Source organism: Myodes glareolus, chromosome 12 (assembly GCF_982192425.1).
Source record: "Myodes glareolus chromosome 12, mMyoGla1.1, whole genome shotgun sequence".
Taxonomy (NCBI): domain Eukaryota; kingdom Metazoa; phylum Chordata; class Mammalia; order Rodentia; family Cricetidae; genus Myodes; species Myodes glareolus.
The window spans coordinates 40,588,676-40,612,436 of record NC_142037.1 but is presented as its reverse complement, the minus strand read 5'-3'; the positions used below and the strand labels follow the sequence as shown (position 1 = coordinate 40,612,436).

The following is a 23,761-nucleotide window of genomic DNA, read 5'->3' as shown; positions in this document are numbered from 1 at the left end:
CACAACAGGGTATTATACCTTTCCTGTTATTTTATAGAAGAGGTATTATAAAATTTCAATGAATTACTCGTAAGCAAAATTTCTACACATTCATAGCAACAACTTTTTCACTGGTGATTTCCTCAATAAGTACTGATTTTCCAGTCATGGAAAGTGACTAGAGTACTTCCCCATCTTAGTCTAGTGGCATCCTCAGACAGCATCTGAAATAATAGTCACAAGCGCTTTAGTCTTGTAAGTTCTTGGTCCTTGTCACAGGACACTGTAACTCAGAAGCAGTATGTAACCAAACGGGCAGGGGCTGTGCTCTGATGCAAGCTTATCTGCAGTAACAGGCAACAGTCTACATACTGCAGTGTCCAGCACTGGTCTGTCCTCAGCTCACACTGAAAAGGTACTGGTTCTTAAAGCCAACACCCTCAGGTGAAGAGATAAGTCATATTACAATGTAGTCAACAAATGCTGATTCCTTGGTTAAGAGTGTTCACTCACCAGAACATCAAAGATGTGGAGAAGACAGATCTTTATGGTGCTTACTTGGCAAGACAACGAGTCAAAGATGGTTTTTCTAATTTTTATAAATATAAGTATTCAATTATTACATAACTTCACTTTCTTCTGAAAACTTAAAGCCAACAATTTCTTGAAATTACTTTAATAGTTTCGTTTAAATTATTTTACGTAAAAAAAATTTAGATTAAATTTTTAAAACTTAGTATTGTGAAATTTTAAGGTTTACAAATGGAAGAAAATTCCAAAGGACACAATAAAGTTCTGAGTGGGGGAGAAAGAAAGAGCAAGTTGAAACAGATAGTGCAAACCTCCTTTGCTGTACCTGAGCTGCTACTACATATCTGTTTCTGCCTGACAATCCAGTTCTCATCAACAGGATAATTCTGAAGCAATGTGAGGATCACAGTTGAAAGGTACCTCAAAACTCACAACAGGCCAGTGAACAATCAAGATTCTGAAAGCCAAGCAAAGACTTTCAAACTCACCATCTCTGTTAGTCTCCCATTCTACATGTTCTTCTTCGCTTTCTGGAGTTCTCTCCTTAACAATTTTTATGTCTTCCTTGTCTCTGTGTCTCCCTCTTGAAGATTCTTTCTACAAAGGAGACATACACAAACTCAGGTTACCAGATGGTTAAAACGGTGTGAAGCCACTGTTGAGTACACTGCACTTCCACCTCACTCAGCCCTGCTTCTGGGGGAGGAGGATTTGTAAGTCATTTATCCGCAAATTCTAGTGCAGTCACATGAAAAAAAATTTATTTTACTAAAGAACAGCAATATGATAAATGTAAAAAGTAGCTCAGACGTTTTTAAAAGTGTAAAGAAACCCAATACTCTGACGTTCTACTCCATATTAAGCTTCTATGTGAAAATCTACTCAGTAAAAAAGTTTCAAATGGATAAAGTACAATGGAAGATTAGCTAAGTGACCACATATAAAATCCAACTTTAAAAAGGCTAACCCATTGAGCAGACTCTTAAAATGACCGTCTAAAACGTCTGTCCTAAATAACAGCTACTTGCCTATACCCAAAGGATGCATTCAAATTCATTTTAGTAATTTTATAAAACCTTTTAAAAAATCTTTTTAAAAACCTATTTTAGTTAAAGTGAATGATATTTAACACAATTAATGTTAAACCTTAATACTGTCCCTAAAATACTAGAAAATATTAGGGTTTAGATATCCCAAGCTTAGTGGCTTACACTTCAAATTGGAAAACAGTAATAAATTCAATTTATAAAGTATTTCAGCAATTCAACTGAATACCCTGTTCTTTAAGATTCCAAACCAGATTTTATTAAGTAGCAAGAAATAATTGAAGCCCTTCACAGGGAACTTACCACTTTTATGGAATATTCTAAACACTAACCATGACTGTCAGTTAGATTAAGTGCTTACATTTCTGAATATTCCAGTCATAAAACTTGGTTGCCTGAAACACAAATTAATTTTTCTTTAAAGTGTTCTTTCTCTAAAGAATCCCTCTAAACTTTAACACTTAGGTACAATTTATAAACATTAATTCCAAAATCGCTTGCTAGGTATCACAGGCTGACAAAAGCCTGTATAAGAATGATGTCTGCCATGGAAAACTTACAAAAGACTAAGAAATAAAGAAACGGTGTTTGCAGGACGCTGAAAAGAAGAGGAGGAGCGCAGGCTGTGGAGCACCAGGGGAGAACTGCCCATGTCTAAGACAGCTTCTGGATGGTAATCCTAAATACAACAACCGGCTTTCTAAGGGACCACACAAACCCAGCTCTAATGTAAATACCAAGGGTTACAGAGCAGCAGTGCTAGCACAGCAAACCACACAAGATAATCTGTAAACCTGTAAGTAGCATGCTATTTGGATCACATTATGAACTAGAAATACAATAATGACTACATTTCACCAGTTATACAATAGTTCATATTTATAGGAAAGGACTGTCTAATCATAAGTTGCCCATGTTTTTCAGTGCAACTCAACTCTGTCCAGAGATCACATAGAACTTCAATTACATGATATACAGTCTGTACTCAGGCTTCAACATGTAGTAGAATTTCAAATTAGAAGATTATATCTTTTTCTATTATACAGTAACCATCCCACTTAAACCATAATACAGAAAATTATCTTGATAACACATGAGGCTTTAGCTCACATACAAGTGTGTTGGCTAGCTTTATGTCAACTTGACACAAGCTAAAATCATCTGGGAGGAGGGAGCCTCAATTAAAGAATGACTCCTTAAGATTCAGTTCTAGGTAGGCCTGTAGGGCATTTTCTTAACTACTGATTGATAGGGGAAAGCCCAGCCTATTATGGTTGGGGTCACCCCTGGGCTGGCTTTCCTGTGTTCTCTAAGGAGGCTGAGCAAGCAGTGAGAAGGAAGCCACCAAGCAGAACTTCTCCATGGCCTCTGCATCAGCCCCCTGCCTTCACAGACGCGCCAGGCACAAGTTCCTGCCTTGGCTTCATATATTGGACTGTGACTTGAGATATGGAAGCCAAATAAGCCCTGTCCTTCCAAACTGCTCTTGGTTTGACGTTGCATCACAGCAGGACTAACCATGACAGGACAACAGGAACCCGTTCCTCCATTCTCTCTACTCAGTAGTCTCTAACTATTAGGCATATCATTCCTTTATCACATATGTAGCATGGTCTTCTTTCAGCTTCCTGAATTTCCTTAGTAGAATAGCTTGATAGCTTCTTTGAATCTTGAATATACTAGTTAGAAGCATAACCCTTCTTATACTTTATTATGTATTCTAAAGTTAGTATTCATATTGGAATACTATTAAGCGACCACAATATTTTAGGCCAAATACTTCAGAATAGATTATTCAGAATTTTAAAAATGTAAAACTGTTGCCATTGTTATTGGTTACCCTGATCAGAACCTGATAAGCTTCTTTTGCTAAAGACATCACTCACCCACACAGAACATGAAGAAATCTAGCTGGTACTAAACTGAAAGTTTCCTCCCTAATGGCTAGCTTTCACAGTGCTGGCAGATACTGTGCACATTACTAAAGGAGAAAAGTCATCATCAGTCTTATCCAGCTGTGAACCCAGGGGGCCACAGTAATGGCCTGTCTAGCAAGACAGACCTACTTGTGCAATACTCACAAAAATGCTATGGGAGTAAGCAACCACTTTCCTGATTGGACTTAATGCCCACTCCACAAGATGTAACATATGCCTGGCACTCAATGAGGCCAAGAACCTGGAGGTAGATAGGCCCTAGGGGAGAATCTACTATTATTCTGCTTAAATGGATACAGCACGAAAAAGGACTTCTAATGGCTTACTTCTATACCCACAGATCTGTACCTTTCTAAACCCTTGCAGAGAAGCTTCTTCTTGCAGTATATGCCAATTAACAGAGACCCAGAATTGGTCTAAGCGCAGAAAAAAAGAGACTCCAAAGTGCTCTGCCCTAAGTGGGACATTACTATAGCACACCTCTTCCCTCAAAGGTCAGGAATTTTCTCAGCAGCAGGAATAAAAGACTGTAAGAGGCGGCGGGTGGCTTCAATGAGACAGTGTGCTCTGGACACAACAGGACAGTGGCACATATGAACTCACATGCATAAGACTTGCACAAACTCAAGCCAAACAAAATCTCAGAGTGGAGTAGAGGTGAGCATGAAGCCTACTCCTAGCTAAGAAACTTGTCATTTGGTTGCTGCTGGGAGAGAGCAAGCCCATTTTCTTTAATGGTGTAATTTTGATGAATCAGTAACACTCCAGGGCAAGCTCCACACCCAACACAGGCTGGATGGGTTTAAATGGAAGGGGGAGCGGAGTCAAGAACAAGAACACATGAAGGTCGGTGGGTCTGGGAGGAGTTGAGGAATGGGGATAAACATGATCAAAACATATTATATGAAATTCTCATATAACATCATTAAATAACATTATTCTCAACATTTCAAAGCATATTCAGTAGCAGTGCAGTCTATGATCAAACACATTAATATTTTTATAGTAAAACCTAAAAATTTATGAACTGAGTACGATTTACAACTGGGTTATTTCAATTAAGACCAAGTTGTGATAACTAATAAGTCTGTGCCTAACTTGGGAAAGTATTTTAGGTTACTTCTATTTCAGAGATCCAATGCTTACAAAGTTCTAAATTACTTTGAGGTATATTCACTTTTCTTAAATGTTTACTTGTAGAGCAGATTATGTTCATTACAAGTCTTATCTTACATAGCAAGGAGACATTACAAGAATCTGAAATAAAAAGTATTGAGATTAACCATTGAAAACAAACATTATAAGTGGGTTGGTAGCCAAATAAAATGTTATATCTTTGAAAGAAATATATAATCCAATTCCAACCATACAGAAGAAAATGTCTAATAACACTATATAAGTTCTTAGAAAATTTAACAGGGTTAAATTAAAGGTTTAATTTAAAGGTTTCCAGTGACAGCTCCTTACTGTACATTCCTCTACGCCCATTTCTAGAGGGCTCTAATTACTCTTTCTTAGTCTTTATCTCCCCAGATTCTAATGATTAGAACTAACTCTCATCAATGAAATTATGCAAAACAGATCTAGTACTTCTTCTACAAGCTTACTCTTTAAATGTTTGGACATCACTACTACATCCCTTCAATAAATACCTTTTCTATCAGGCCAAGAGCCAAAGGCATCTCACGTTTATCACAGATTTTTTATTACATAATTCTTACACTTTCATTAATCTACCGATCTTCTCTATAACATGCTGCTCTAGTTAGCTTTCTGCTATGACAAAAAACTGACCAAAATCAAACTGAGGAAGGAAAGGGGTTATTTTATAGAGGGAAGCCAAGATAAAATCCCAAGACAGGAACTAAAGCAGAGAGCATTGAGGCTTACTTCTTCTGGCTTGCTCAGCTACCTTCCAGGTTTTGTTTTGTTTTGGTTTTGGTTTTTTTGAGACAGGGATTCTCTGTGTAGCTTTGGAGCCTGTCCTGGAACTCACTCTGTAGACCAGGCTGGCCTCAGACTCACAGTGATCCACCTGCTTCTGCCTCTCAGTGTGCTGGAATTAAAGGTGTGCACCATCACTGCTGGGTATTTTTTAAAAAAAAATCCCTCAGGACCCAGCAATTCCACTCTTGGGAATATACCCAAGAGATGCCCTAACATACTACAAAAGCATTTGTTCAACTATGTTCATAGCTGCACTATTTGTAATAGCCAGAACCTGGAAACAACCAAGGTGCCCCTCAATAGAAGAATGGTTAAAGAAGGTGTGGAACATATACACTTTAGAGTTTTACTCAGCGGTAAAAAACAATGACATCTTGAATTTTGCATGCAAATGGATGGAAATAGAAAACGCTTTACTGAGTGAGGTAACCCAGACCCAAAAAGAGGAATATGTTATATACTCACTCATAAGTGGATTCTAGCCTTAATTAAAGGTCTTTGAGCCTATAATTCGTGATCCTAGAGAAGCTAAATAAGAAGGTGAACCTGAAGAAAATCATATAGTTATCCTCCTGGATATTGGAATTAGACAAGATTGCCAGGCAAACTTGGGTGCACAAGGCGTGGGGAGGTGGAAGTAAGGGGAGATGGTTGGAGAGAAGGGAGAGGGGGAGGATTGGGGATGGCTTGGGGGAGTGGGATGGGGGGAGGGAGGAAGGATGGATGTGGGAGCGGGGAGGTGTACATCTCAACTAAGAGAGCCATTTTGGGGTTTGCAAGAGACTTGATTCTGGAGGGGTTCCCAGGCCCAAGGAGAGGTTCCCAGACTGTTCCCTGGGCAGTGGAGGAGAGGGTACCTGGACTGGCCTTAGCCCATGACCATACTGATGAATGTTTTGCATATCACCATAGATATATGGATGGAGATAGAGACAGAGACATACATTGGAACACTGGACTTGACTCCCTGGGTCTGGATGGGAAGGGAATGGAGGGAGAGTGCGGGCAAGGAAGGCAGGATCGGAGGGAATCTTCATCAGACGATGGATGGAGATAGAGACGGAGACCCACATTGGAGCACTGGACTGAGCCCCCAAGGTCCAAATGAGGAGCGGAAGGAGGGAGAACAAGAAAGAGGAAGTCAGGACCGCGAGGGGTGCGTTCACCCACTGATACAAGGGGACTGGTCTGGTGGGAGCTCACCAGGGCCAGCTGGACTGGGACTGAACGAGCGTGTGATCAGGCCGGATTCTCTGAATGTGGCTGACATGGGGGCTGACTGGGAGGCCATTGACAATGGCGCTGGGTCTTGTTTCGTCTGCATGTCCTGGCTTTCTGGGATCCTGGTCTGATTGGATGCTCACCTTCCTGGACCTGGAGGGAGGGGGGAGGAACTTGGACTTCCTGCGGGGCAGGAGGCCCTGACTGCTCTTGGGACTGGAGAGGGAGGAGGGGAGGGAGTGGGGGGAATGGGAGGGTATTGGGAGGAGGGGAGGAAGTGGAAATTTTTTATAAATAAATGAATAAATAAATAAAAAAAGAAAAAAATCTCTCTTTCTTAAATTTTTTAAAAGAAGATTTATTTACTCAATGTACACTGGTGTTTTGCCTGTATATATTCTGTGTGAGGGTGTTGGATCTCCTAGAACGCAGAACTGGAGTTATGAACAGTTGTGAGCTGCCATGTGGGTGCTGGGAATTGAATCCAGGTCTCTGTAAGAGCAATCAATGCCCTTAACCACTGAGCCATCTCTCCAGCTCAGCTCTCTTTTTTATACAGCCCAGCCCACCTATCTAGAGACAGCACTGCTCACAGTGGGCTGGGCCATCCTACATAAGTTAGCAACTAAGAAAACACCCCATAGATATACCCATAAGTCAATTTGAAGGAAACAGTTCCTCGATTGAGGTTACTTCCCTCTTTTCAAGTGTGTGTCAAATTAACAACTGATGCTAATTATGACACATGACACTATTTCAATAGAACTGACCTCAGATTGAATACAGTTACCATCAAAACCCCAGCAGGTTGCTACTAATCAGACAAATTGATGCTAAAGTTTGTACTGATACATTGATGCTGAAGTTTAAATTGATGCTATAAGAAATAAATAAAAGTATGAAAAGAGAAGATCAAATCTGGAGAGTTGAAGCAGCAGATTTCAACAGTTCCTATAAAGAAAGCTACAGTCATCAAGATATTATGGTATCAGACAAACTAACAGCAGACCACCACATCAGTAGAGACCACCACAAAGCACTGAGAATAGACCCTCACAGACAGATCAAGTGATGTGTGCTGGGAGCAAAGAATACTCAATGAAAAAAAGGCGTCTGCACTGGGCAGTGCAGAACTGCTAGGTGTCCAGTGATGCTGGACACAGACTGCACCGTTCTCACGAAAATTAACTCAAAATGGATTATGGACATAAATATAAAGGGCAAATCTGCAGGAAAATATCTAAATTATCTCAAGTAAGTGATTTTAATGAACATGGTTACAGTCCATGAAAGAAATAATTCATTAAGTGGCCTTCATTAAAATAGAAGAATTTCATACTAGGAAAGATACTGTCAAAAGAACGAGAAAACAATTAAAAATGAGGAAAGAGTTTGAAAAAGACATCTGCAAACATACAAAGTACATTACCTAAACACAGAAAGAACACTTAGAACTCAACAACATAAAAACCTGATCAAAAGAAAAGTATTTCACCAAAATGAAGACATCCAGATGACAGACAAATACACGAAAAGATGTTCAACATGGCAAGTCACTTGTTCATGGCAAATGAAAACTGCAGGAAATTAAAAAAGTTCATGTTAGGCACACACTTCTGAGAAGACAGAATTCCATATAATGATACCACTAGACGCCAATAAGCTGTGGGCAGCAGGATTCGTTCACTATCAGTGAGCATGCAAGATGAAAATCTGAAGAACTGTTGATACAGGCAGGCGAGGTGTCTATTTTCTCCCCACCAAACCCTGCTCTCTGCTCTTTCTCTCTGTGTGTTTTATTGAGGACTGAATCTGTAGTAGCAGGCTAGGCTAGGCAAGAGCTATGCCAGAGATACCCACCCCCATTCTTTTGTTTTCTTAAACAGGGTCTCACTAAATTACCCAGGCAGGTACTTGCCTGAACTTGCCATCCTCCTGCCTTAGCATCCCCAAGAAGTTGGTGTTAAAGGCCTGTATTGTCAGGCTGGGCTAAACCAGTTTCTTCTGCTACTATCACCTCCCTCCCTCTCTTTTCTTTTAATTCTCTTTCTACACAATCCAGCAGCAACACTCCCTAGTATTTAACCAAAGTCTTGTGTTCACATTAAAAAAAAAAAATCAGTCTGCAGAGGACTATTTATATTTGCTAAAACTGGGAGACAATCAATACACCTCCATCAGGCAAATGGCTAAATACACTCCAGACACCAATGATGACAGTTCACTCTGGTGGGATACCGACAGTGAAGGGAGACAAAGCACTCGGGCAGTCTCTGTACTTCCCATTCAGTTCTGCTGTGAACCTAAACTGCTCTAAAAACATGAAGTTTTGAAAAGAGAAGTGAAAATTATTATACTACATATCATAAACAAAATGCTATTGCAGGCTGGCGTCCCTAATTCTAAACTTCAGAATCTGAACTGCCCGAGATCTGAACTATGAGCACTAGCACAGGTCACGTGGAAACCTACAGCTGTGCTCACGCAAAGGTTCCATTAAAAACACAGGCATACAAACCCAGCAAAATCACCTTCAAGCTTCATGTACGCATTACATGAGGTACAAATAAATTTCATATTGAGATAGGGTTGCCACTCCCAAGATAGCTCATTTTATATATATATATATATATATATATATATATATATATATATGCAAATATCCTAAAATCTGTGGGGGGGGATCTAAAATTTGAAACACTTCTGGTTTCCAGTGTTTCAGATAAAACATATTTAAAGTTTTGTTCCAAACATTTAAGATACAGAAGGATGACTAAACTTCACAAGAGAAATATAGACTAAAACTAAACCGACACACCATCAGTCCCCTATCTTGCTGGAGAAGCAATTATGGCAATACACCAAAGGAGAAAAGGAAAACAAATAGGCCCCACACACACACAGCAACAACATGAGACTGCCTAGCCTTGTCGGCCCTGACCCTCTGCCACAGCATGTATTTCTTCAGATATATCTTGCTCTAAGACATGCTAAAAAATATAACAAGTACACAGTCATTCACCACAGCTGGACAGCAGGAGCAACACTGAATTAACCTAAATCGCCATGCACAGAACACAGGGTCTAGTCAAACAATGAAATACCATGTAACTAGGAAAAAACCTAAGAAATCTCTCAATATATTGCTATGGAATGATCACCTGTAAGAGAAACATTTAAAAAGTCTCATGTGAAATAGAAGGTCATCTTTTATGTATGAAAAACATTACACACAAATTTATGTGCATATACATGTGTGTCTATCAACAAATGCATTTAATATATGTAAATATACAAGTGCACATATATACAGATAAAAGCAGAACCAAAAAATAAATGTAGTCTATGAAGAACAAGACAGAGTAATCAAAATGTGGAAGTCAAACTTTTTAAATGTAAAGTCTTTTGAAATCACATTTTGTATATTTACAAAATTAAAAATAAATCCCAACACTTAAATTAGAATGACAAAGATTAATTCATGCATGTACTAATTTGGTGATTTAAATACAGCAACTAGCTAAATCTCTATCGACTAGATTTAACAGAAATACCCCAAACAAGATATATCCCAAAATAAGGTGTATCCTAAGAACTACAAAGAAATTTAACTTCTCAATAACCCCATGCATTTGTTACTCTGCATTTCTATGACAAAGACAAAAAAACAAACAAAAAACAACAACTGAACACTGAAGAAGTTTATTCTGGCTCACAGTTCGAGGGTATAGCTCACCATGTCAAGAAAGGAACAGAGACCCGACCATAGACCAGAAGCAGAGACCAGACAGGAAACAGGGATGGGCTAGAACCCACTAGGTCCACCCTCAGTGACCCACTTCTTCCCATGAAGCTCTACTGCCCAGCTTCCCATCCGGGGCGTGTCCAACTTGCCGGATACAGGTACAACACAAAATCATAGCAAACACATCTGAGAGCAGAGACGCGTGTTCGTAATTGCAGTCTGCATAAGAGGCAGGTGGAGCAAGAGCTCAAGATAGCCTGGCCTAGTCTGGCGGTGGTGGCGCACGAGTTTAGTACCAGCACTTGGGAGGCAGAGGCAGGCGGATCTCCGTGAGTTCGAGGCCAGCCTGGTCTACAGGCTTCAAAGCTGCAGAGAAACCTTGTCTCAAAAAAACCCAAAAAACCAAAAAAAAAAAAAAAAAAAGATAGCCTGGCATAAACAAAAACAGGCCTCAGGCCTCACGCATCAATTGCGCTGACCCCTCCCCCATCATAAATGTAATTAAAACATTGTAAAAGGATTTTTGTTTGTTGTTTGTTTCTGTAATTCAATTGCCTGGCTCTGGAATGAACTGGATAAATGTTAAAATGAGCTAAAATGTCAAACGGCCAAACACTGTACAATCCACCAAAGATGTCCCAACTGAGGACGAAGTTTTCAAACACATGAGCCTGTACAAGACATTTTACATGCAAACTCTAACACCTTGCTAGTAATAATATTGTCTAAATATAATATAAAATGTGTGATAATGTAAAGAGGGACTAGAATTTTTTGCACAAGAAAGCAATACGATTGTAAATGCCCTAAAATCCTAAATCTGAATGATTACAACTTGTCTAAGAGAAAATACATATATGCTTCCTGATCACATTTAGTGAAAGGCCTTATAAATCATGAGTAATCTAACAGTAGTAAGCCTCCAAGTACATGTATGCAAAGTGCTGGACACATTATTTTACTGGGAACAAAGAAACTACCAGAGACTACTGAGGAGGGAGGTGTCAAAACAACGCAAGGTAACTGACAAAGAGAGACACACATCGGAAAAACACATTTGCAATACATGTATTCCAGAAAGGTCTGGTATCCAGAACCTAAGAATTGCAAGTGTGTAATAATTTGTGAAGAAAATATACCACAAAACAAAAGGCCAATACAAGGTGTGTGTGTGTGTGTGTGTGTGAGAGAGAGAGAGAGAGAGAGAGAGAGAGAGAGAGAAAGAGACAAAGAAAGAGAGAGAGAGAGATAGAAACAAATAGCCCTTCAACAAAATTAAAAGATGTACAACATCATTAACCTCAATAAGTATAAGCACTCCATGCCTGCCCGCAGAGCTAAAATGAAAAAGAAATCAACAATGCCATAGCGTGGCAAGAACAGAAACAGACACTTGCCTACTTCGTGGGAGATGGAAAATAGAATCACCACTCTGCAAAGCTGTTCAGCAGGCTCTATGAAGCCACGCTGTGCAGATGGCCCAGTACTCTACAACTAGGTACTTAGTCAAAGAAAACATGCCTATGCGAAGACTTAGACCCTCATTCTTAAGTTGGATTTAAATAACTGAAACCTGGAAACCCCAATGCCCATCAACTGTTACATGAACAAACTCTCTGATTCACAGACTACTTAGTAAGAAGAGGAACAAAGTATGGGCACAACAATGTGGTTGAATTTTGAAAGTATTAATTAATAACAGTGAAAGAATTGAGACAAGGAGATATACACTACAGGATTCCAATCAAATGACAGATTTGAACATTTAAAGACTGCGTTTAGGATGGGGAATGGAGACATATTTTGAGCTGACAGAAATATTTTGTATCTTGATTGTAGTGTAACACCCTATTAAGAATAATATATACATGTGTCAAAAATCAAACTATATGTTTAGAATGGGTACAATATGTTTGCAAGTTGTATCTCAAAAGTAAGTTTTTAAAAACAACGTCTGTGTCCAATATAAAGACCCACAAGCTAAGGCGTAGAACACGTGACCTGAACTTAGAAGTTGAAGACATCAGCAAGGACACATTATTTCTGTAGCCTGTTGGCTGAGACATCCTAACACCACCCAGATTTTGGTTTCTGATACCATTTTATAATAACAGGAAGCAGGCCACATGCACACTTACTCTTCTTTGCTATGCAGGGTGTGTGTGGGTGTGTGGGAGAGAGAGAGAGAGAGAGAGAGAGAGAGAGAGAGAGAGAGAGAGAGAGAGAGAGAGAGAGAGGGAGGTTATTAACCCCCGGTATCCAGTCTTCGGGTGAGAGGGAGCCCAAGTTATCCACATCAATAGGTCCACATGGAGAGGAACTGAGACTTCCAAATGACTACTATCAACTCTGAGACACGTGACTAGACAAGCCTTCAAACGATTCCAATCCACACTGTTTCAGTTCTTTGCTGAAGTTCGTATGTCAAGAAGACAAGATGTCCATTCTTGACCTTTCTGAATCTGGGCAGGATTCAATAGTACAACCATGTGCAACCATGTGGGGTTCTTATGTATGAGGAAAATAATGTCCTAACTATCCCTGTACTGTTTGCTATGAAATTTCTTCCAAATAGAAATGTTTACACTCTTGCTCTTAGCCTCCTCTTCTATAATGTATCATTTTCAGTAAACATTTGATCAACTTACCCCCACAGCAATCAGCTTCCTACTGTTAGCTCAGTGCCTTTCTACTCTTTCTGTTTTGCAAGTACACTGTTTCACTCTTTCTTGAGACTTCTTGCTTGTATTTCCCCACTTGTTCTTTACCATAACTTGTGGCAAACGGAAACAGGCTCCATAATAATACAGATTTAAAGCAAGGTCACAAGGCTTATTCTAGATATGGTCAGTAACTGTTAACCTTCTACCTTAACACTTCCCACTGCAAGAGTCCTCCTTACTGCAGCAGCTATGGAATTATCCCCTTCTTGAGCCAGGGTCATTCCAACCCCTGCTAGTCAGAAATACAAAAACAAAGTACACGGCTGGGGGAGGAGGGGTGAGGAAGACAGTTAAGGAGGGGACTGTAATACAAAACTAGTAGTGAAGAGTGCCTTCTCCTGGACACATGCACTCCATACTAGAAACATAGTTTTGGTTCATAATAGGACAGAACTTGGCAACTAAGACTAGGATAAGATCTAGTGTAGTATGTGTGTGATGTCAAAATAATACACCTAGAATAGACTAGATGTTGGCCAATCATCCTGAGCTCTACCTACACAGTTAAATATGAAAATGTAATTTTAATAATAGCCAAATTAAATTAACCCATGAAAATAACAAGTCTAAAGCAGAGTCCCTATCCTAGGATATTATCATCAGGTTGAGAGCATAAAATTAAAGCAACTGACAATTTTGGAGAATGGAAAGGGACTGGAACTAGAAATGGTCATACAAATGACAGATTAAAGCAGCTGAATTAACTAACATTTAAATTTAACACTGAAGCTGGGCATGGTGGCATTTGGGGAATTGAGGCTAAGGAAGGAGGACTGTAAGTCTGAGGCCACTCTGATTTGCAGTATCAGAGCCTGTCTCAAAACAAAAGCAACCAAGAAGCCCCACAAAATAAAAACACCAAAAAAAAGGCTCAAATGACAACTCTTGTATTTATTTTACCACAATAGAAAACCAAACAAAACAAAATACAAGGAAAAAACCAATCAATGTGTAAAAACACTAGATGTTGGCCAACCATCTTGAAATGAATACTGTTCTTGTCCATCTGTCCTGAGGACAGAGTCTATATAAACAAAGGGAACACCCAGAGAGGGTTCTAAACTCTAACTGACACTTTGCTATTACGATGAATTATTTAACCTACTCTGAAACGTGGCTGCACAGCTTCTCTTAGGGGACAGCTCCCAGGACGCACTTATGTCTTTATCATTAACAAATCCTTGACTATTCTCACTGACTATTCAGAGCCAAATGTGCTCTCAATGATAACTTATTTGCTATGTTCAAATTCTGTAAAATAACAAACCTCTGTTAGATAAGAACATACAATTTAATTAGTGTATTTGAAAGGTTCTGTAGATTTAACTGCATTGCATTCAGTTCAGATAAAGAAGACTGTCCTCTCTAACAGAAACATGCAAGAGCACCGGCAATCTTACAGTTCTTCACTGCCACATCAGAAAGAAGAATAAAGCACGTAAAATTAAAATGTTAATATATTTAATTTAATTCAAGGCATCCAACTCTATCATTTCAATATGTAATCCAGCAGAAACTGAGATTTATTTACTTTTCATACCAAGTATCTGAAACTCAGTACATGTTTTTATACTTAGAGCACATTTCAGTTGAGACAAGGCCACCAAGGTTTCCCACTGAGGCTGTGCATGAGAACCTGTGCTGTTTACGTTCTGATGCTAGAGCACGACACAGCACACAGACCACAGCCCCTCAAGCACACTGGTGGTCCTCTGACACTCTCCACAGCTAACTGTACCATCCCCCTTTTGTCTTCTCACCCACAAGCCTAACCTTCCCTGTCAGTGTTCTCTGGTTCTGCAGGGAGCTGTTTACCTTGTCCACTGTGCACTCTGCCAGCACCTCTGACATCCTATCACATACTATGGATTACAATTCGTTTATTTATGAAGTTGCCTCCCCACAAAAATCAAGGGTAATCCAGCACCCTTATAATTTAGACTAATCCTAGAGTAAATATCAGTGACAAAGAAGGAGTTATCTGCTAATCCCTAAAAACTCATATGCTCATCTGAGCTCTGCCTGTGTTATCCATATAATGCAGTCCTTCTTAGAAATCAACCTGCTCTCTGACAGAAGAGCAGCACCACACGCTGCTGAGTACAACAGAGATGAAAGCAAGAATCAAGCTTCACTTGTTTTTCTTTTAAGGTTTGCTTGTTTCATCTAAGTAAGTGCCTGGTGCTCTCACCGGCCAGAGGAGGGCATCCAGTCCTGTGAGACTGGAGTTATAAATAGTAGTGAGCATCATGTGGGAGCTGGGAATTATACTCAGGTCCTCTGGGAGAGTAGCCAGTGATCTTAACTACTGAGCCATCTCATCAGCCCCAGACTTTAAATTTCTTAATAGCCAACTTTGCTATCTACTAATGTGATCTAAACATAAGCCTTTATAACATATACATATATATGTTTAGATGTGTTAACAACCTAAATTAATGCTCACATACAAAAAAACTCATTTTAACCATTATATTATTAAAAGTCAGCATAAATAGCCAATCTTATCCCTTCCTCATAACATAACAAAGCCAGTTCATAATTTATAGATGAGGAAACAGATAGCAGAGTTTAGTTATCAATACCTAGAGGTACTGTATTTACATTGTAAATACTTGTACCTGTCTCTTACACTAATTACAGTTTATCTTCAATGCATGTCATATGAACTCTTAAGAGCTGACTTCAGTTCTAAGGAATCAGATGTACATGTACACACACATATACACATATGCACACACATGCACATATGCATACACACATTAATGACAGCTGTGTCCGATGCTGGCAGCCTATGCAGTACCAGCTACAGGAGAGGCTGAGGCAAGATTATCACCTGAGCCCAGGAACCTGGTGTTATGCACAGTTCAGGTGACATGATAAGATACTGACCCAATTTAGAAAAAACAGTAACAACAATGCACAGAATGGTAGAAAATTTGTTTTAGGCATCTTAAAAATAAAAGCAAATATAGGAATTATAAGCTAATTCTGATGTTTTCTTAAATTTTAACTTATTTCAGAATAAAAAAGGAATAGAAACAAAATCTTAGAAGTCATCTTATTTTTTGCTGTTTTTAACTTTAAAAAATTACTCAGATTTGTATTAAACATTGGTAAAACAAAATAATTATCCTAGAAATTTGATGATATATAAATATACAATTATTTCACATTATTACTAACTAGAAAAAAATGAAAACTTGAAATCTCCAAAAAATATATTTTATCTGTACTCAAAATATAAAGAACTCTTACAACTCAATAAAGACAGCCCAATTTTAAAAAATAGACAAAGTATCTACAGACATGCATCAACAGTCAGTGAGCATGCATTCTTAGCTATTAGGAAGACACAAAGTAAAACCAAATTAGATTAGGAGATGGAAAAAAAAATATGGGGAAACGGGGACCTTCACATCCTACTGTCTAGAAGTAGAAACGATGCAACCTTTAAATGACAGCAGAACAGAGTAGTTCTCAATGTGTGGGTTGATCAGATATTTATATTACAACTCATAACAGTAGCAAATTTACAGCTACCAAGTAGCAACAAAAATCATTTTATGGTCGGGGTCAGCACAGCACGAGGAGCTGTACGAGAAGCGCTGCGTTAGCAGCTGCTCAGAAGTAGAGTGGTCATCGCACTGTGTGCTAACACCGACGCTCCAAGTGACAGGGCCTACAATCACCTGGAGATGTGACTCCGGTTTGGTGAAATGGGGAGTTCCCGCCTGTGAACTAGGATCCTGAACTGAATGACAAGAAGAAAGGGGGCTAAGCAGAGCGCTCACTGCTCTCTGCTTGCTGGCTGTGGATGCTCCTGCATCCACATACCGCTTGCACACCGCACCCTCAAACGCTGAGCCGAAAGAAACCCTTCCGAAGCTGCTTCTGTCCCACTTCTGTCACAGCTACAGGAAAGTAACCAATAGGTCATGTATTTGGCAATTCTGTCCCCCGGGATTACACCGAGGAAAATGAACTCATATGCGGACCAAAAACCTGTACATCAATGTTCTCACTCACATTATGGGGGCAGGAGTAGAAAGAGCCCAAATATTGATCAATGCTAAGAGAATGAAAACATGTGAAATACAAATACAGTATTAGTATTTGTATTAGTCGCAAGAAATGACACATAATATAAAGTGCCAGGGTGAACAATTCATAAACAAGGAGGGCTTTCATGACTGCCTCAGCTCAGGGTCCGCTGACGACAGGAATGACTGCTAGAAGATCTGCTAGAAGATGAGGGTTTCCTCACCGAGGGATGAAAACCAACCATGGGGCACACACTGCAAATATCCTGGAGTCTGAAACTGTGCACTCCATTCAGGTACTCAGGAGTTCCGAGAGGGAACAAAAATCTTGTAAGTTCAGCCTGAACTCTCCTGCTCAATCCTTTTCATTTTAAATACACAAAAGAATGGACAGTTATCCGTGCCTCATAAATTACTTTTATTCAGAGGCCAGTCTGGTTTACAGAGCAAGTTCCACAACAGTGAGAACTACACAGAGAAACCCTGTCTTGAAAAAAAAAAATAACAAACAAATTTACACTTATTCACACAGGACACTGCAGTGTCTAGTTACAGATCCACCACAGATTAGCAAACCACTTCATATTTAAAATGAAAATTACAGAATAAATGACTACTGAAATTTAAGTGGGCTTGTAAATGTTACACCTACCCTCACAGGTGAGGATGACTCCTCTGTGCTCCGTTTCTGGGACTCAGTGTCCACATCCTGACGCTTATTCTTCATTCTTTCTCTGAGGTCACCTGTAGGTCTTTCCGGTGACCTTTGATACAAACAACAAAATTCTGTATTTATATGATGTTTTATAAGAATTATGCAATTTTAAGTCTCTGGTGCCCAAATTTCTGAAAAATGTTTCAGCTTAAATAGTAAGATGTAAAACTATGAACAATATTCAGAAGTTTTCTCCCAGTGCCAGTCAAAATGCAGGTTAGCTTCCATGGGGTGGTAAGTACTGGGAATATGAGTAAGAAACAACGAACTGAAGAAAATGAATATGCAAAAGGCAGCTTGAGTTACTCCCTGCTCACCACATAAACAGAGCAGTCATGTTGTAGATAAAGGATAGTAAGAGGTAAAGCATTCCCATTCATTCATTCATGTGTGTGTGTGTGTGTGTGTGTGTGTGTGTGTGTGTGTAGTTGGATATACTACCTACTAGGAAAATATTTCATGTGCCTTAAAATAAAAGCCAGCAGCCATCAAGATGGCTCAGTGGGTACAAGTGATTGTCACTCAGGCTTGAAAGGGAGAACACTCCCAAAAGCTGTCCTCTGACCTTCACATTCAAAGGTGTTATACTCACATGAACACACACACACACACACACACACACACACACACACACACACACACACTTAAAAAAAATCTCCAGTAGCTAATTTTCAGTTGTCCTACTAATGCTGTAGGCTTAGCAATCGGCACATATAATTTCAGGACTAGGTAAACTCTGTTTACTGATTAAATTATTTCTTTAAAAAACGTTGTATCTGTTACCTTTTAAAATATTACAAAATTGTAAGGGGACAAAAGAAATAGTAAAAAGATATTCATTATGCAAATTCAGTTTAGTCAAATATGTTCTGCATAGAAAATGTTTATCTACATATAAACACTCTTAAAATTATTTCTTTGTCTGCTTTATGTGTACACGTGTGGTGTCTGCATGTATCACTATGCATCATGTGCATTCTGGGTGCCTGAGGCCAGAAAGGATATTGGATCCCCTGGGACTGGAGCCACAGTTGGTTGTGAGTCATTATGCAGATGGATAATGGGAAATAACCCAGGTCTTCTAGAAGAGCAGTCAGGCCCTTAACCACCGACCTATCCCTCCAGCCCCTAAACATATGTATATTAACACAGTGCCCTCAGAGGTGTGGCAAGTAGATTTCACAACAAAGCTTGTAGAAGACTCAAGTTTAAAAGGCCTTGAGAAAATTACAATTAAACCTTATTTAAACTTTACTGCATTAGGAAGAAATAGTTTTAACTTGAAGAAAAGTAAATTCTCACACCTCCAAGTTCTGCTTAAAAACAGATTTAATACAAAATTGGGGCAGTAGGAGATAGGGGTTTTTTTAGGAGCTGTTCATCGCCAGCCTCAGTCTCCTCATAGGGGTGCACTGATTTGAAAGGCATGCAAATATATACACTTTAAAGCTAATGCTTTATTAATCTTAAAAGATCTTGTCAATCCAACTGTTAAGACTACCCCAAGACAGAAAATCTGACTAAATATATGGTTCAATTTCAGATTTTTAAACTAAATTGCAAAATTTGCTTGTTAATACTATAGAAAATGTGTGAATTCTCAGTTTACCTTCTGTAATTGCTGCTGTAACCTTTCCCACGAGGTGAAGGGCCATGTATGAACCTACAAGTATTTCCATAGAGGCAGCTGCCAGTCTTCAGCCAGTTCCGGCACTGTGTCTAGGAAACAGGTATGACTATGTGAGTATCTGAAGGAAACATCAAATCACAGTGATCCAAATGCCAGCTATGCACGTGCCACTCAATACATAAAGGAATGATAAACCACAAGAAGGTGGGGGGGGGCGGTAGGGGTGTTACTACTCAATACATAAAGGAATGATAAACCACAAGAAAATGGGGGGTGGGGGTGTTACTACTCAATACATAAAGGAATGATAAACCACAAGAAAATGGGGGGGGTGGGGGTGTTACTACTCAATACATAAAGGAATGATAAACCACAAGAAGGGGTGGGGGGGGTAGGGGTGTTACTACTCAATACATAAAGGAATGATAAACCACAAGAAAATGGGGAGTGGGGGTGTTACTACTCAATACATAAAGGAATGATAAACCACAAGAAGGTGTGGGCAGGGGTAGAGTGCTACTGGAATGGGGCAAGGAAAGGACCAAAGTTCATTGCATATGTAAGACAAACAAAAACATTATATCACAATGAGAAGTTGACAAACCTTAGCCTCTCTTTCATATCAAAATTCATTGGATATATAAAACAAAAACATTATAACACAATGAGAAATTTACAAACCTTAATCCCTCTTTCATTTCTCTTCTAAAGTAAAATTTGCTAAACAAATCCCATCACAAAACAACCCATTTTCCCCTATAGTAGCAATGAGAACTTCAACAATAGTATTTTAAGTGTTCCCCCAGTACACAGGATCGAGGGTGGGGGTCCCTTTGTATAGGCTAGGTAAGAGCTCTGCCTCTGAGTGACATTCCTAATAAGCTCCCTGTGTCCACAGTGTAACAACTCACCTCTGCTGTGCTGCCAGTGCTGGGTCCAAGCCTCTCAAATACACTAGGTCTTCTGGATGTACTCTCAGATATGGTCTTGGTGTTTTCCACTGTGACCTTCCTCCTAATTTTTGACATTTTGAACTACTTTAACCAAAAAAGAGAGAATTAAAACAGTAAAATCTTTTACACATTTTACACATGAGCCTAAAACTTACAACTAGACAAAGCTATGGGTAACACTCTAGAATCACAAGTGTCTTCTTAGAGCATGAACAGAAGGATGCAGAAGAGGACGCCAGTAAGCACGCTGCCTGCTAGCGCACGCTTTCTAAGTCTGGGATCTGTGCACTGGACCTGGACCCCTCTGTCCTGGACATTCAACTGTAATTGTTACCTTATGAGCTACTTATAAAAGCCTTTGTAAAATTTGGTATCTCTCTCCTTTAGGGGAAGATTGCTAGCCTAACAACTGGCTAACTAAAAAAAGATATGTAAGTCAAAGAACATGGGAACTAAAACCAGGCGAAACCTTAACTGAAAGTACAAACAGCTCTTCATGCTGTTTAAGCGGTTACAGAAGTACTGCTTCAAATGAGTATGGAAATGTCTGGGTGTGGCGCTGCAGTAATGCCCGTCCTCAGGAAGCTGAGGCAGGAGGCTCTCCAGCTTACAGCATGACCACATCTGGAAGAAAATCAAAAGTAAAACAAACAAACAACAGTATGGAAGAAAAGTGGGTTCCATTTAAGCATTCTTTGCTGTAGAGTTCATGGAAAGGCAATGTGATCAAGAAGGATAATTTTTCAGTAATACCAAAACCAAAATTCTCCAAGGTGTTTCTATAATCCAACACACAATACCAAGAAAGTCAAAGGTGCTAAAAGGAACGGGTTGTCATTAGCAATAAGAAACAAAAATTGCAAAAGTACATAAAAAGCTAAACAAATCATTAAAAAAAAACTATACTCAGAAAAACTAAACCAATCACTTAATAGAAAGTAAAAATTCAAATGACAACACATTAGGAAACAAAATCCAGACCAGGTAACAGCTCACACTAATCTACTAAAAAAAGAAACTGTCTCATGAGCAAAACCAAAAAAGCTAAACTTCATGACACTTTATATCACCTAAGCATGGTCAAAAATATTAATTGTCAAGTTATCGGAAGAACCATGGCAGGAAAAAAAAACTAACCTCTACTTGGTATACAACTAGTCATGTATGTATGTGTGTGTTTGTGTGTGTATGTGTTTGTAAGATATCCTGTAGCCTAGTTTAGACTCAAATTCAACATACAGCAGAGGATAATCTTTTAACTTCTGATCCTCCTGCCTCCATCTCCAGTTTTGCAATTCCAAGAGTGTACCACCATACCTAGTTTGTATGCTGGGGATTAAACACAGGGCTTCCCTACATTCCCAGCAATAGAACTAGTTTTTATAAAGATTACAGGTGCTCTTTAATATGGCTTCAAATAAAGATATATTGCTGGACATGGAATCAACTCAGCACCAGCTGGGTGTGTGAGAGGGCAAAGCACGCCTGTAATCCTAGCACTCAGAAAGCTAAGGCAAGAGCACTGCTGTGAGGTCAAGGCCTGCCTGGAATAAACGGTAAGGGCCAAAATTTCAATAGTGATTATGAAAACATTCCATTTAGTAGGTCATTCAGGTCACGCTCTGGTAGATTCAAAAAGTGACAACAAAGTTTGAGAGGTGAGAAAAGATGACAAATCAAAAAGAGGAAACCATAAAATGATACATCAAAGTAGACTTAATTGGGAAGTTTATAGTATTAACTCTTTATCATAAAATGTAACCATTCTTTTAAAACAACAGAAGTTGGGAAATAACTCTGAAGTAATAAGATGCTTTACAATAGTGTAGAATGCCACATAGGTGAGCAATATCAGTTATATCAGTCATTTTCCAACAAAATGAGAACAAATTAGCCAAATATACATTAACATCAATGTAATGTGTATCTTTAATTGTTCTTGAATTCATTCTCAGCCCAAACATAAATGTGTAGGGAAGATGCTGCAAAGCCATATCATATACCCAGTTGATTATGGGAAGAAAAATAAAAGAACACAAAACTTAGAGAAGTGGTGTGGAAAAGGCCAAGAAAACAAAAGCTTTGATCAACTGAGAAAATACCTAGAAATATAAAATTTCTATCGATGTTGAAGGCAACAAAAGCAAATGTACGTCAGCCATGTGTGGTGGCTCACACCTTTAACCCTAGCATTTGGGAGACAGAAGTAGGTGTATCTGAGCCCATACTGGTCTACAGAGTGAGTTCGAGGACAGCCAGAGCTACACATAGAAAACCTGGGAGGGGGGGCACGGAGCAGAAAAGTCTGAAGGCAAAAAATGCATCTTAAAGTACCATTATATGATTATCAATCAGTATATGAGTGTGCAACATGATCCTCAACCATTGAATAAAACTGAACCGATCCTAAGTTCCCTGATGAACTTGTTACAGGCTATTCCACTATTCGGAACCTAAAGAATGCACATCTTTTTCCTAAGTAGATGGTCTCACCCTACAACACCTCCAGAAAGCTCACTTCTGACCTTTATATTTCCCTCTACCATTGCTATCAGTGAGCACAGGTTAGCTCTGTCCCCAACATGTCTACCCTAGTGTACTCTACTTCCAACACCCTTCATGCCAAAAATAACATTCCACCAATGCAAGAAGCTATTTGAGACTGCTATTCTTAGTTATCACCTTGACTACATCTGGAATGAACTAAAACCCAAGGGGCTGGGTCCACCTGTGAAGGAATCTTCTTGATTGAATTATAAGAAGTTTGAAGACCATCCTAAATCCAGGTGTTCTGAGGTAGGAAGATCCACCTTCAATCTGGACCACACCATCTGCGGCAGCTACAGAAAGGACAAAATGAAAGTGTTTGCTCTTTGCCTGCTTGCTCTCACTCTTGCTTCTCTGGTAACAGAACCTACTTCTTCAGAATTCCCATATACACTGAAGACCAGCTGAGACATCCGGCCCGTGCTCTGAATAACCATTAGATTCTTGGACTTTCTATTGGGAGACAACCATTGTTGGACAAGCTGGACCACAGCCTGTGAACCACTCTAATAAACCATATATATATATATATATATATATATATATATATATATATATATATGCCACTTGTATATATAATATATATTTTTTCTATCAGTTGTTCCTCTAGAGCATATGTTCACAAGTTGTGGGTCACATATCAGACATTTACACTGCGATTCATAATAGTAGCAAATTATAGTTATTAAATAGCAATAAAATAATTTTATGGTTGGGGGTCACCACAACATGAGGAACTGTAGT

The 23,761-nt window shown here is 39.2% G+C and overlaps 1 protein-coding gene across 3 annotated transcripts in view; it reads right to left on the bottom strand.

Moving 5' to 3' along the window:
* Zc3h13 (zinc finger CCCH-type containing 13) overlaps positions 1-23,761 on the bottom strand; it is a 65,829-nt gene that overhangs the window by 37,957 nt on the left and 4,111 nt on the right. For 2 of the 3 annotated variants that reach the window (XM_048421958.3, XM_048421960.3), the window contains exons 2-5: positions 20,429-20,554; positions 19,497-19,606; positions 17,825-17,936; positions 999-1,107 (exon numbers count right to left, since the gene is read on the bottom strand). In XM_048421958.3, coding sequence (XP_048277915.3) covers positions 999-1,107; positions 17,825-17,936; positions 19,497-19,606; positions 20,429-20,545 — 448 coding nt within the window. In that variant the 5' untranslated portion in view covers positions 20,546-20,554. The remainder of the gene's footprint in view (positions 1-998; positions 1,108-17,824; positions 17,937-19,496; positions 19,607-20,428; positions 20,555-23,761) is intronic. The other variant, XM_048421959.3, reaches the window with a different exon arrangement.